Source organism: Loxodonta africana, chromosome 19, assembly GCF_030014295.1.
Source record: "Loxodonta africana isolate mLoxAfr1 chromosome 19, mLoxAfr1.hap2, whole genome shotgun sequence".
In the NCBI taxonomy this organism is placed as follows: Eukaryota; Metazoa; Chordata; class Mammalia; order Proboscidea; family Elephantidae; genus Loxodonta; species Loxodonta africana.
In genome coordinates, this window is record NC_087360.1 from 39,490,226 (window position 1) to 39,505,105 (window position 14,880).

The 14,880-nt window shown below is 47.0% G+C and overlaps 1 protein-coding gene across 2 annotated transcripts in view; it reads right to left on the minus strand.

Annotated features, from left to right (window-relative positions):
- Positions 1-6,635, minus strand: part of GATA4 (GATA binding protein 4) — a 67,082-nt gene extending 60,447 nt beyond the window's left edge. For both annotated transcript variants that reach the window (XM_064272612.1, XM_064272611.1), the window contains exon 1: positions 6,020-6,635. In XM_064272612.1, the coding sequence (XP_064128682.1) occupies positions 6,020-6,635 (616 nt within the window). The remainder of the gene's footprint in view (positions 1-6,019) is intronic.
- Positions 6,636-14,880: the final 8,245 nt, after the last annotated feature.

Below are 14,880 nucleotides of genomic sequence, written 5' to 3' on the forward strand. Positions count from 1 at the left end.
CTGGATGGTGCAAATGGTTAAGTGCTGACTGCTAGGTAAAAGGTTGGCAGTTTCAACCCACCCAGGGGTGCAAGGGAAGACAAGCCTGGTGATCTGCTGCTGAAAGGTCACAGCCTTGAAAACCCTAAGGAGTACAGCCGGAGTCAACTGTATGGCAACTAACAACAACAACAGAATCACCTTGCCAATGGAAGAAGGTTAATTGTTCTTCATACACAATCCCATCACTGACCTAGGTATTCCATCTGGTTCCAGCCCCCAAATAACCTGAGGGATAACTGCCCACCAGTAAAAGTCACTGAAGGTCGCTGACTATAAGGTATGGAGGAGAAGATACACCTACAAGCGGATCTTAGGAAGCCACATCAGTGTGAGGTGGGGGCGTTTGTGTAGTTTGAAAGTCTGACAATTGCTGACTTAGATCTATTACAAGTAGGCATTACTGAAGCTAGGATAAGTCCCTCCCTTCACACATCCCCCGCCACCCCACCTCAGTAAAGCAATCTATTGGCTAAGCAAGACTCAAAAGCCAAATTCAATAAACTATATTTTAAAGCACTTTTTCTGTGCATCCGTAAACAATAAATACAGAATTCTTTAAAAAAAAAAAAAAAAAAGAGTATTTCAGGAAGTTGATTCATGAATGCTATGTATCTGTTTTTAAAATTTTAATTGGTTTAAAATATTTTTTTTAAATAGATAATACATTCACATGTTTCAAAATTCAAAATGTTCCAGTGGGTATACGGTCAAAGTCTTTTTCTCACTCTTAACCCTCACCTACCCAGTTATCCTCCCCACAGACAATGAATGTTACAAACTCCTTGTGAATATTTCCAGAGATAATTTACAAATCTTCAAATACAATCTTTTCTTCCTTTTTTACATATAGTGTAACACATACATCCTGCGCTTGCAAATGTCTAGAGAGGATTTCATACCACTACATAATGAACATCCTAATTTTTTATGCCTGCATTTTAGGCATAAATATTGTTCGCACGTACCATAATGTATACAAACAGCCTCCTAATTATGGATGCTTAGGTTTTTTCCAACTTTTGTGATTACAAACAGTGCTGTAACAATGTGTCAGTATATTTCTAGAATAAATTCCGAGAAGTCAAACTTATGGGTCAAGGCTATATACTTTGTAATCTGACAGATGTCACCAAGTGCTCTCCATAAATGTTGTACCAATTTACACTTTCACCTACACGTATCAGAGTTCCTATTTTCCACATCTCTGAGTATGTTTATTTTCCTAATACATTTAAATAAGAACAAAAATGGTTAGGGATACAGAAGAAAATGTTATCAAAAACTGTCTCCATGTATCATTTCACCTGAGTGCTTACAAAGTCCTAGCAAATGTGGCCCAATCACTTGATGGAACACAATGGACAAGTGACAGATCTCACCAGAGCCAGTGACACATCCCTGTCCACCTCAACAACACACCTTGCCCATTTAATTGGTTCTCAACCTAGCATCACAAACCAGGTCCAACTCTGACTGACCTACCCAGGGTGGTAACTGGAAAGTTAAACAACATTGGTTGTCCCAAAGACTGACAAATCATTCTTCAGCCAAACAAGCTACTTAAAGTTGATCTCACAAAGTTCCCTATGTAAATGAACTGCCTCAGAAAGCAACTAGTTTAGTCCATAAGCAGTCCTCCCAAGGATTCAGAAAATACTTCAGAGTTTTCCCTTGACCTATACCTTAGAACTCTTAGAACACTAAATGCCTCCCCACCTAAAGAGACAAATTTTTTTTAAAGAAATTGTTTGGGTAACACGTATGTATTTTATTGTGTTATTTTAATTAACCCTTTAAATGATTCGAAATTTTTGAGATCCTTTGAAAAAGCAATGTTAAGTAATTGCTTGTCTCTTTATTACTCAAAAGAATTGTTACTCAACTGTAAAATATATTTTCATAGTCTTTCCAGTAAACATCACCATGCTATTTCCTTCAAAGTATTATTTACATATGATTTCCATTTCAGTCTCTTTTCAGCAGTATTCACATGTATTAATTGGTTTTTTTTTTTTAAACCAACTTTATTGAGGTGTAAATACTTCCATTTAAAGAGTACATTTCAGTGAGTATTGACAAATTTATATGCCTGTGTAACTGATGGGAATGGGTTCCATAAAAGCAGACAGCTATATTATCCTGCTATAGATAATTCACTGGCACACAATTGAAATGGACCCTACCCCTTTGAAATGCAAGAACTCCCTTCCACAGCAATTCTGGCAGATGGCTGTGCAGCCTCTACTTAAACATTTCCAGTGTTAAGACGAGCCATTCCATTTCCAAACAACTACAATTATGTATGAGAAAATGTTCTTCTCAAATCTAGTATCGGCTCACCTAGAGCAACACAAAGTTAAAAGGTCATAGCCTTTACTCCTTTAAATATCTTTACACAATCACCCTGTCCCTCTCTTATTCACCTAGTTACTTCCTCTGTAGCCTAAACAGCCCTCCTTCCTTCAGTGGTTCCCAAAGGTTTCCAGAACCTTTGGCCCCCATCCTAGCCACTCTTCCCTGACAGCTCTCCAGTTTGCCTCTTTAAGTACCAGAAACAACTCATTGTATGTGGTTTGGCCAGGGCAGAGTACCTGGGTAATTACCTCCTAGATCTCTACTCAAATATTTGCTAAGTGCCCAGCATGTGCCAGGCACTTAAATAAGAGTAAGACTCTGTACCTGCCCTCAGTAAAATCGTATAATTCCATGAATGCAGCCTAATGAGCAATTTTAACAGTCGTTTCTCGGTCTTAGCTCACATTGAGCTTGGAATCAGTTAAAGTCCACATACATCATAGCCAAGACAGAATAATTTCTTCCAACCTAAACGCAGGACTTTATAGATGCCCTTGATAGATTTTATTACTTTGATTTTTGCCTTATTCCAATAACCAGTATAACAATTCAAGCAAGATATTAACTATTTTTATTACTGAAGCAGTTAATACTTCATAGAAAAAGAAAAGTGTTCTCTTAGTTCTCCTCACTGAAAGTAAAAACATTTTCTGACTTTAAGGGGGTAAACCAGTCTGTGCCGATTTAGCTATGGTGATAAATATTTTATTTAAACAAAAGTGAGGCCATGTTGTATTTATTTCATTGTACTACAGAGCCTGTAGATAAATGAGGACATATCTTTTCTTCTTTAATTTCAGGCTCTTTTCCTGGCAAACTCCTACTCATCCTCCAAGACCAAATGCGAGTGTCACCACTTTGGTGAAGAATTCCAGATCCTTAGACATCTAGTGGTTCCTTCTGCCTTCTCTAGGTCATTTATCCATTTTCACATGTTGTGACCAACCATCGCAGTTTGCCAGGCCCTGTCCCAGTTTTAGCACTAAAAATCCCATGTCCTTGGGGACACCTCAGTCCCAGAAGAACTAGGATTGGTCACACAACATGACAGGGAGTGCCCCAAGGAACTATTTAATAAAATAGCTGTCATTTTCAAGAGGCCAAAACCAGGTACTTCATCAATAAAAAAAAAATGCCATCGATAGCATCTTATTTTTAAAATATAAGACAGCACTAAAAGTAAAAAAAAAAAAAATTGATTATTTCATTTTACAGAAAAAGAAGCAAGATTGAGAGAGGTTAAGTGACTTGCCCGAGATCACATGGGGCACCTGAAATTAAACATAGTTTGTCTGACTCCAAAAGTACTGCCACACTACATTGCATCTTAGGGCCCTGTGGTAACAACATATAATGAGCACACAAATATAATAGAATTAGTAGTCACTTATTATCATCCTTCAACACTCAACGTATGTCTGCTAATATGCAGGAATTAGTACTTGCAAAGGCTTACCAGGCATTTACAGGAAGGTCCGTGTGATAAGAACATATAAAAAGCAGTTATAGTCACTTTTATGTAAGTAACACACAGAGAGCATGCTGAAGATCTAAATGCCAACAAATTCAACATGCATTGTGTTTTCTCACAAGGATGACATAAAGCCTTCATGACTTTACCATTCAAGACACTTGGTTATGCGCAGAAGAGAAAATCCAACTGCTGGGCCAGACCCAAGGGACTCTCTTCAGGTGCGACTTCATGAACTGGTGAGAGACAGGCCACACCTGGCAAGGAAGGAGCTCCCTCAAAGTCAGCTTGCCATTTGTTGACACTGGAATTCGGGAAACTACTTCAGCACTTGCACGCACCCCATTATGGGTCACATTTTTAAATGACACAGTGAGTATTATGCTTTTTTACACTATTGCAGTTGTGACTCTGACGACCAAAAAGTATCCCGTATCTTTGGATTTTGTGTTTCTCTTTTCCTTAACTAGACACCAAATTCTCACTCTGGGTTATAGAGGTTACAAAGCAACCCCCTAAACTGAAAGAAGTACAACTATGGGGGCCACTTCTCCCCATTTTAAATCAGAGGCCCAAGGGAGAAGTTTCTAAGGCTGCAGGGGCAAAGTGTCCCCACCCCAACACTTCCACCTCCAGCCGCCATTGTATGGAGAACTGCACTATTTACTGCTATCTCACAAAGATCCTCCCACCAGGCTTGGTGCCGACTGCCCCTCCTCCCTGGGGAATGCCGTCTGGCTCCCTGTGAAGGGAGGGGCACACTGGGAGCCACAGGCCCAGCCCCGGCGCCACTTCCATGGTTAATCAGTTTACCTGGGATGTGTATTTGACAAGGACGTCCTGGGGGCCTTCCATGGCTGCCCAGGGTCAGAGGATAATTTAAAAGCTCTTCAAAGTTGGAGTCCTCCTTTAAGCCAGCCCAAGACTGGCAATTGGGAGGGGGATAGGCTTTCCTCTTCAAAGTGAGAACAAATGTAAAAAGATTTTAGCACTTAGTAGGTAGTCAATAAATGTTAAGTTTGCTTCTCCAGCCTGAGTTTTCCCTCCCCCACAAAAGCAGTCTCAGCCTAAACCCAATTTTCCCCTCCCTCCCTAAAATTCCAGAAGACTAGAAGTCCTCTTTATTTTGAACTAGTGGTTGCCTCTTCACTTTCTCTTTTAGCCTACAATGTAGAGGCCCTTTCTCATACCTCACAGTTTGTTCACCTGTAAACTGAGGAGAAAGGGGGCATATCTGGAGTCATTTCGAGGTATGCCATTGGATGGAAATACTAAGTTGCTCCCATCACTACTGTTATCGCTAACCCTAGACCTCAGGACAAGGACTCAACACATCCATGCAGCTAAGTCTTCATTTACCTCAGGCATTAAAAAGAAGCCCTGTGGGCTTCCTGTGTTCTGGCCATTGACAGCAGTGGGCTTTTGATACATGTGCCCTGTGTCGAGTCCGCCTCTGGCAGGCAGCACAACCCCAAGACACCCACATGGTGCCAGCCACAGTTCAACCCACTTCACAGGTGGGTTCTCCTTTGCTCCTACCCTCCTTTGTTCCCAGTGTGAAATCCCCAACAGAGAAATTATCTGCCACCCCAAGGGATCCTCCAACTGGGCCGACAAATGGCACAGAAGAACTCCAGCCCAAGCTAGTTTAGTCAGTTCCCCGTGGAGGTCCCTGAGGAGGACCAGGAGGAAATGGGAACAGAAACTCAACTATCTTGCCCGCATCTCGCGTGTCTCTCTGTGAACTCCGTTGGCCTCCCAGAGTCACCTAGGGATCAGCCACTGCCCAGGCTCACGTTGGGCCCAGAGAGACCCAACATCTGGAGCACAGTGGAGGACGACACACAGCCAAGGCGGTCATTCAGACTGTGTCACCGTCCAGCCTTCTCTCGCTTTCAAGAGATCTCACCAGCAGGCCCTCCCTCACGCAACAAAGATCTGGTTTCCTAGGTGCTATGACCTTCACCACCGTAATTACCCCATGCGGCCAGTTTCTTTTTCCAGTTTACCTTCCTTGGAAATTCGATGGCATCAACGTTCTTCTGAACCCTACTAGCGAAAAATAAAATACCCGCTCCAAACTGGGTGTGAGCCCGCCTCCGCTCCGCCCGCAAACGCTCCCAGGCCAGCGAGCCCACGCTCAGTACTCACCAAGGTTGGGGTGGCGGGCTGCGGGGTTGGCCCGGCCAGACAGGCTGTGCAGAACCGGGCTGTCAAAGGGGCCGGTGGAGGCGGCAGCGGCTGCGGCCCAGGACGCACCCACATCAGCCATGTAGGCGGGGTAGGGGCTAGAGTAGGAGCCCGGGAAGCCGGCGCGCGCATACTGCTCGCGGCCCGCCAGGCCCGCGCCTGCGGCCCCGCCGCCACTGCTGTAGGCCGCTGCTTCCCGGGCCGCGGCGGCAGCGGCGGCGGCCGCCAGGGTCCCGGTGGTCCCCGGGAAAGAGAAGCGGGGCGACACCGGCGGCGGAGTGTACGCGGCTCCCTCGGCTCCTGCCTGGCTCCAGCCGGGGCTCCCCTGCTGGGTTCCGGGCCCGGCGCCTGACGGGGCAGTTCCGGAACTGCCTCCCGAGCCGGCTCCGGATGTGGAGCCACTGCCTCCTCCCTGGAGGTAAGACAGACCCAGCACAGAGGAGGGCACCCGCGGCGTGGGCACGTAGACCGGCGAGGACGCAGCGCCCGCGCTGTGCATGAAGGCTCCTGGCCCTCCTGTCTCGTAGGCCCCGGGAGGGGGGCCGTGGTTGGCGGCCATGGCCAGGCTCTGGTACATCGTTCCTTCGTGTTCTCCGCTTTTGAGTCCTCCCTCTCCCCCGCGGGCCAAAGCTCAATGCGAGGAAAGGAAATAATAATAATACAATAATGATGATGATGATGATGTACAGGTGAGGGTTGTCAAGAAAACGAAAATCAGAAATCAAAAGCAAAAAAACAAATTCCTCAAAAACATATACGTGGCACACAACAAAGAATTAAATCCAGGCTTGAACAAAAGACTCTAGGCTCTTGTTCACTCAGGAAAAATCCTAAATTGAAATTTCTGATTTTTTCCCGACAGTGGGGCCGAAGGGGGCGGAATGCACCTCCGGCGCTGGAGGTCCTAAAGTCCTACAGTGGCGGGAGACGGTGTCAGGAGACAGCCAAGCGTCCTGGCAGCACCAGCCGCGGTAGTTCCTAGGCGCAGGGTGTGGGGAATGGGCCTTCGGGTCCCCCACTCGGCACGCCCCGAGGCTTTCCTCAAGTCGGGCCGCGTTGTTGAGCACCGCCTCCAGGGAACCCGCGGCCCGCGGCGCCGTGTCCTGCAGGCTGACTCCCAATGCCCAGGGCTCTTGCAGCTGGTTCTAAATGAGGAACGACAAAAATGGAGAGAGAAGTTCATCCGGAGTTTTCAGACCTTATTTTCCCTGTGTTTGGTTGCCTCTCCCAGGCTGCAAACCAAACGAAATCGCCACTCTCTGGGCGAGATTCGGGAGGCCACGCTGCGCGGTGGGAAGCTGAGGCCATTGTTTTGCTAAAGCCCTGGCATCAGGCTGCACGAAGGGAGCCTCAAAGAGGGATGTCCCGGGGGTGTGGGGCTTCTCGGATCTTGAGCATGGGAATTATTGGTTGTGATCTAGGTCAAATATTTTTGTATTTCTTGTTAGGCAGGACTAATTTTACTTTACTGTTCAAGCATTTTTTGCCACAGTATTTTATAATTCCACCAGTGTCTACGGAGTGCCTGGCACCCAAATCTCCCTCATGTCCTCTGTTTTCTCTATCCCTCCCCAAAAATCTCTGGCCTTGATTGCCTGGGAAACAGCCCAACACACTTTATAAAAAACAGCAACCTAAGAAACCTGATTTGTAATTTTTTTTTTAACTGTCAGGTAGTTATCTACTAAATCTTGTGAAAAGGATTGTGAAACCCCTCATACCATGTGGATGCCAAATCAGACAAGTGATATATTGCTTGCAAATAGTTCTACTTTAGAGATTTTACAGAATAGATATCGAGACCAGAAAAGTGACATGGCCACTTTACACTCACTGAACCATTCAAATTGATTGAGTTGTGGAATCAGAAAACATATGAAACTGCTTGGGAAAGAAGAGTGTTTTGGTTTTACCAGAAATTTCTCAGATAAAACAAGAGCTCCAAGTTCTGAAGCACCTGCTCTGCTCCAGACACTTTTTTCCACAACTCCACTAAATAAAGGTGTCTCTGCTCATTTTATAAAAGAGGGAACAGGAGCACTGGAAAATTCTGAAACTTGTCTAAGATTGAAGTACAATTAGCCGAGTGTGGGAAATGGATCTGCATGAAATGAAACTGTCCACTACACCTGCCTTTGCTGTTCTGCTTAGGCAGAGGTAGCTACTCTTAACAGTGGGTTTTGTTTATTGCAACAGTAGACTTACAAGGATATTAACTGAACTATATACTAAATCCGGGTCTGCCATGTACTGAATGAATAACTTAAGGCAAATTATTTAACCTCCCTGTGCCTCAGTTTCCTCATCTGTAAAATCCAGATATTAAAGGTACCTATTTTTTTTAATCTTGTAGAGTCATTGTGAAGATTACGAGTGAGAATTATAAATGAATATATGTAAAACACAACCTTATTTTCCCCTTTCTTTGTTGCCCGTCCCATGGGTTTCACACAAAGAAAGTTCTACATAATTGTTGGCTATCCTTATTATTATTACAGATTTCTAATGTACCATAAGAATGTGTGTCAGATGCAATATGTGCTACAATAAATGATCATCTTTATTGTAAAATTCCAGAACTGGAATCTCTAATACACATTATGCAATGCCTTTTACCATTTTTGCAACATAATTAAAGAAATAATAATGAAACTAATAACATTGTATTATATAGTCACATGGTAACTCCTAACGGTTTATTATTTGCTTTAAAAAATACACAATAAATTATTGGTTTGGTGGACATTTTCCTTAAGCAAGAAGTTTGGTTAGAGGGTGGATACAAACAATTTGATATGAGGTCACCAACTTTCCCCTTTGAAAATGAAGGCAAAAAACTAACACCTCCTAGGAGTCTCTGGTGGTGTAGTGGTTAAGTGCTATATGGCTGCTAACCAAAAGGTCGGCAGGTTGAATCCATCAGGTACTCCTTGGAAACTCTATGTGGCAGTTCTACTCTATCCTATAGGGTCACTATGAGTCAGAATCAACTAGATGGCAATGGGTTTGGTTTTTTTTCTTTTCATTTTAGGAATCTCTGGGACTCAATAAGTAAATACATAGGCTTACCTTAATAAAATACCCATTATTTAATTTTAACCCAAATAGTTGACTATTTCGTTTATTTTCTGTAATACCCAACTCCTGCGGCTCTAAAAAATAATGTCCTAAACTTTCTTATCTCATGTAACTGCAGGAAAAGGAGATTTATAATTCTGTAATCCAACTTCCAGTGTACATACAGGTGCTAACTTCCAAGCTTTAAAATGTAAACGCTAAAAATGCTATAGATCTACCACTTGTTATTACATTTTCTGCCTTTTTAAATGGCTGATACATTGCTTTAGAGTTGGATTACTGGAACAATAACAGGTGGAGGAAAATGCCCCTCTACATTTCTGGAAAGGCAAGAAATTAACTATTCCCTTAAAACGACCCTTGTTCCTATAATCGAACCTCGGTCCAGGGGTCTGCAGAGGGAGCCAAGCGAGCTCCTGAGAGACTGACAGAGGAGAGATGAGGTCTGGCCTCCAGGTAGGGGCCCAGACCAGCACCCCAGTATTCCCTCTCCTGATCGTTCAACCCAGTTCACCCCAAATTTGCAGGCCGACAGGAAATGCTTTCTTCCTTTAGGATTTAACCAATAACTCTTTTCCGATCTATCTCTGGGAGTAGGAGGATTGAAAGCGCTCGAACGTTCGCCGTCATTTACCCTTCACCGGCAATCCTTGCTCTTTCGGCACCAAAGCACAGACTAGCCGGCAATACTGCATCGACCGATACCGGGGGATGTGAAGACTCTGAAGCGTGAAGAACATGTGCCCGTCGCCCCAGCGATAATTTACTTTCTTTAAAAGCCCAAAGCTGCTCTTGGCTGACCGTCTGGTTTCTGAGAAACAAGGGAAATACTTCCCCGAGGCGCTTCACCCCAGTCTTCCTGGCGGCCAGGGGCTGTGCTGTCCCGGGACTCCGGCCGGTCTCGGGTTCCTCTCCACCCACTTCCCCTAACCGAAAGGACTCTCATTCCCTCAACCCTGGTTGCAGTTCACCACCCGGGTGTCCATGTATCCCCAGGAAAAATTCCCCACCCAAAGCCAAGTAACATACTACCGACGATAAGGTAACCTATCAGTGGCAGGGTACATCACAGGGTAAGGTACATCACTGCTCCCCGTAACCGTTCCGGGCATCATCGGCTAGTTTCACCAAGAAGCAGTTTGGGTGGGGGTGGGATTGTTAGCTTCGTCGGGGGTGGGGGGTTGTTAAATTCCCCGGACGGTAGCAGGAAGGTGAGGAGGCTGACTAGAAAGGGAATAAAAAGCCCTGCGTCTTAGCGGCAGCTCGGGCCCTCCCGGGAGCCTGAGGCCCAGTTGCGAGGCCTCCCGCGGCCACTCGGCGTCGGTGGACGACACCCATCCGTGAGCGCCTCTCCGTGTGAGAGCCGTGTGCGGCCTGTCCTGGGTCGGTCGGTCATTTCACAGTGCCACCACCATCACAGGGACTGCGAGGTGCAAAGAAGGGGCTGGACAATTCGCATGGGGGTAGGGAAGAAGGATTAAAAGCGTTCAAGTTCACATAAAAAGTATTTAAGCACATTTCGAATATCCCTCTCCGTTTTCTGCCCAAACCTTAATTTAATATAAAGAAGTTGCTTAGTCAAAAGCAGAGCAAGTTTGGCCAATTTTGTGACTGTGGCTGATGTCTCCATTTCACCTACTAGGTACCTCTCACTCCCAGGCAAACAATCGCGAAGGGGCTCGGAGTTTCTGGGACCGAAGGAAGCGAAGGGTGAGCTAGGGAGAGAAAAAAAAAAAAAACATACCTGACCGAGACCCGAGTTTCCTGGAAGGCCGGCGCACCGGGGCGTTCGAAGAGCCGAGCGCGCTAAGGGCGCGCTTCCTTGGCCGCCTCCAGAACTCCGGCGGCTGCAGGGACCGGAGCTCCTAACGCGGAGCTTCTCACCGCCGCTGCGCCAAGCGCCTCCGAGTCCCCTTAGTCCGCGGCTTCGTTCCCTTCGCTCCACCGCTCCCTATTCGCCCAGCGCTGACTGGCCTTTGGGAGTCACGTGGAGGGGCGGGGGGTGGGGGTGCGCTGCAGAGGTTCCACTACCATTGGGCTCCCGGCCGCAGGACTGTTAAAAAAAAAAATCTCCTCCAACAGGCAAAGTCCAGGCGCAGGGATCTCCTTGGAAAACGCAAACGCGCTACAGCAAAAACGAATGGCTTTATCCGCCGCCCTGAGGTCGATTCTGTTTACAATTTTACCAAGTGTTAGTTTTATTAATGAGATGTGTCCCGCGGCAGTCCACTTCTAGCCGCGGCTCAGGACGCTGGGGCAAGGGGCGGGACTAATAGAGGGGAAGGTGACCTCTCGGGTGCGCCCCCAGATCGCGTGTGGGGCACTGGGTCACCCGGTGTGCCTGGCTGGCTGTAAGTTTCAGGGCGGTAGTAGTCGGCGATCCTCCCAGCCTAGGACTTACAAGAGGTAAAGGGGCTGGACCACTAAATTTAGAGAGCCGAGACCGAAGCGTTCCTTTCGCCTTCCTAGCAGCCCGGGGCCGAGACAGCCAGGTCCAACCCTCAACTGTGTGTATTCTTGTAAAACTTGCACCCCTTCCTGGAGACTTTTCGCATCTCCCGCGGCCTCCATCCTTCTCATCTTTTCTTGTTTTCTCTGCCAGCCTGTGGCGACCGCACCATCAATCCCAGGGACTTGGCAGAGACTTGGGGAGCTCACCAGTCTTGGGGAGCTTCCCGCGGAGGTGGCTCTTCCAGTTACTGCACCCCCTCCCTGGAATGGAGGTGGGGACTTGACAGGCTTGAGTTTGAAGTTGGCGTCAGTGCCTGGAGGCCCCTGCGCAGCGGGACTGCGAGCCGAAAGTCTTTCAGACAGGTCTAAAGGTTAATAGAGCAATCACAGGGCTCTATTACTGCGTAAAAATAACCCATCGATTACCGCAGCCTTCAGCCCCCATAACAGCTGACCGGTGGCGCTCGCGCTTTTGGTTAAACTTTTTTTTCTTTTTTTAAGGCTGAGTTTGTCATCTTGGGCACAGCTTCCTCCAGCAGGTTTCTCCTACCAGATTAGAGGGCCAGGGAGGGGGCCGGGATATCACCCTGCACAAAACCTGTGTGGCTCCTAAGGAAGAGTAGGGACGACACCCGCTTCCGGAGTTGGAAATCAGCTGTGGATTCCCAGGCCGCGGGCGCTGAGGATGAAGCTAGAACGCAGGGCTGATCGGAAGGAGACGCCACCCCCGATCGAATTATGGCCAACTCCTGGGGATTCTCAGGAAAATCCTGGAGGGAGGTCTGAGCCCGTCTGCGGGGGAATTTTCTTCCATGAACCAGAGGTGCGAAGGTCCAGAGGGGTCCAAGCGGAGAAGAGTAAACCGGCAGTTTGGGGCGCCGAGAGGGCTGGAGGCACCGACACCGCCCCCCTTCGTCCCTGAGGGCTAGGCCCTGTAGCGCCAGGGTAGCTGGAACAGGGTGCATAAGGTCTGTCTCCAGCTCCGACCCCCCACGTCCGGCACCTTTGCAGAATTTGTTGCGGCAGATTTAAGGGCTGGGAAATTAAGAGGAAGGGGCTCCTAGATTCCCAGAGCCGGGAAAAGGCGGTTTCAGGAGCACACTCCAACCAGCCTACCTTCAGGCACAATCGAGCAGAAGGATACCACCCCTGCCTGATTGAAACAGGTCCTCACCATTATTGGTAGGAGCAAGGGTGACCTCTTCACCTGGGGTGGACCAGAGAAGCTACCCAGGCCTAGCTATCCTGGCGAGCGAAACTTGAAGCCAATCGCCTGCATAAAGGTTCTACAACGGGTTTCTTGAAGAATTGAGAGTCTGGACTTAGGCAAATGGGAAGCTGCCCCGACCTCTTTTTTCTCCACCGGGATTTGTGGATCTAGCGATACCTAGGGCCCTAAAGCTGCCTTCCACGCCCGACCATCAGCAAAAGCTCTGAGCCTGGGGACTGGGCACCGAATTTTCCTTTTTTTAAAACCGATAAAATTTTTTATTTCACTTTTGATTTTTTATACTTTTCAGGATTATTCCATGTAAGGTGAAACTAGAACTGTTTAAAAGACATACACAAATCTAGTACATCAATAACCAGGAATTTTTTTGCTATACTATTTTCACAACCACGGGTGTGCTTGCTAGGCAATATCACAGAAGCAAACGTTGAGCAAGATACTGGTAAGAAAAAACAAAGCAAGAAAAAGCTACCAGATATACAGACAGGCTCTATTCCACATTCACTACTACATTATCAAGTGCCAAGCGTTAACTACATATTTTTGTTCAGCTAGGAAGGAGAGGGGGGATTTTTTTGTTGTTGCTGTTTTTCTTTTCTTTTTTGTTTGGTTTGTTTTAAATCAGTGCATGAAATTTTCTTTTCTTATTTCAACAGATTGCCTCTACAGGTATATGGAATGTTAAGCATAGAGGGGTGATACTCTGTGAGAGATAGTCCTGGCTATTCTTGATTCTATCCACTGCAGTTTCCATGCAGCTTCCCTGCATTATAGGGTTTTGTTTAAACAGGTCTGGGAACTTAGCTAGATGAGTACACTTGGGAGACCCAGCAATGGGTACTAACAAACCCATCAGGGCTGGCTGCATTACAGGAAGAAATCATGGATATTTAAAAATACTCTTTTGATTCAGATCTTGGCATGGCTGAAGAGCAAATACCATGCTGACAACTGGAGGAAGACAACTGGCAGCTCTTCGCAACTCACTGAAGCAAGGCCTGCTCACCAGGGTGCTCACCATCTTCTCTCACTCCCTCCAGGTCCCCGATCCCATGGCAGCGAATTTTCTTAGCAACAAGCCAGGATCTTGGGGCTTAGTGTCTGGCTGAGTGGCCATCTGAGCATCCTCACCAGAGCCAAGGACAAAGGCAGCTCCCAAACTGGGTGAGCCACAGCAGGAGAGGGATGGTGTGCCTGGGCTCTTCTCATCAGCTAGGTGACCTGCTGCGAGCCCCCCAAACCTTGCCAAAGTTCAGTTTCCTCCCCTGTGGACTGATGGGGGGCAATAACAAGTCCTGCTCTATGTGATAGTTGTGAAATTCCGCATGGAAGAGCCTCCCCTTTCTAAGAATTTTGTGTTAGAGGAACCCCGGGGACAGCAGCTCTTGCCAGGCTCTGGAGCTAGCTTTTACCCAAGCCTCTGGCTGGCATTCTCCTGGTGGGCTGAAACGTAGGAGCCCATGGCCCTGAGAAGGAGCCCAGGACAGAGAAATTTGTACCCATTTCCTGTGGCTTTTTTTCTCTGAGCCTAGCACCCCAACTTTCTCCCCAAAAGAGACTCAAGGACAGGTCAGGGGGTGGTTGTCCAGGAGTCTGCTCTTCTAGCATGTTCTATTTTCCCTAACTCTAGTCTCTCCTTCCCTTCTTTGCTGGCTGCCTCCCTCCCTTGGGGGAGTAGGGGTCTGCCACCATCATCTAGCGTTGCAAGAAGCCAGGAGCATTTCAAGGCCTCACATGCCCAGCACACCAAGGAGGTCTACCTGCTGCAGCTAGGTTCCCAAGTTTCTCACTTGTTCAGGAGGCCACTGGGAAAACGGGGATGGGTGGTTCTGATTCTTACCTATTTTTAAGGAGAATGGTCCTGGTCTGGCCTGGGATCATGGCCCAACCCCACTGACGCCTTCTTTCCGCAAGTCTGTGGGGAGAAATGAACACTGTGGACCTCTTTGATCTGTTTTTATTAAGGGCCTGCGTCTAATGAAACGTCGGTTCTTGACGTTTTAGGCAACTAAGAATTATTTAGATGTACTGTAGTCTCTCTTTTTTAATCCCTCCAAGATAG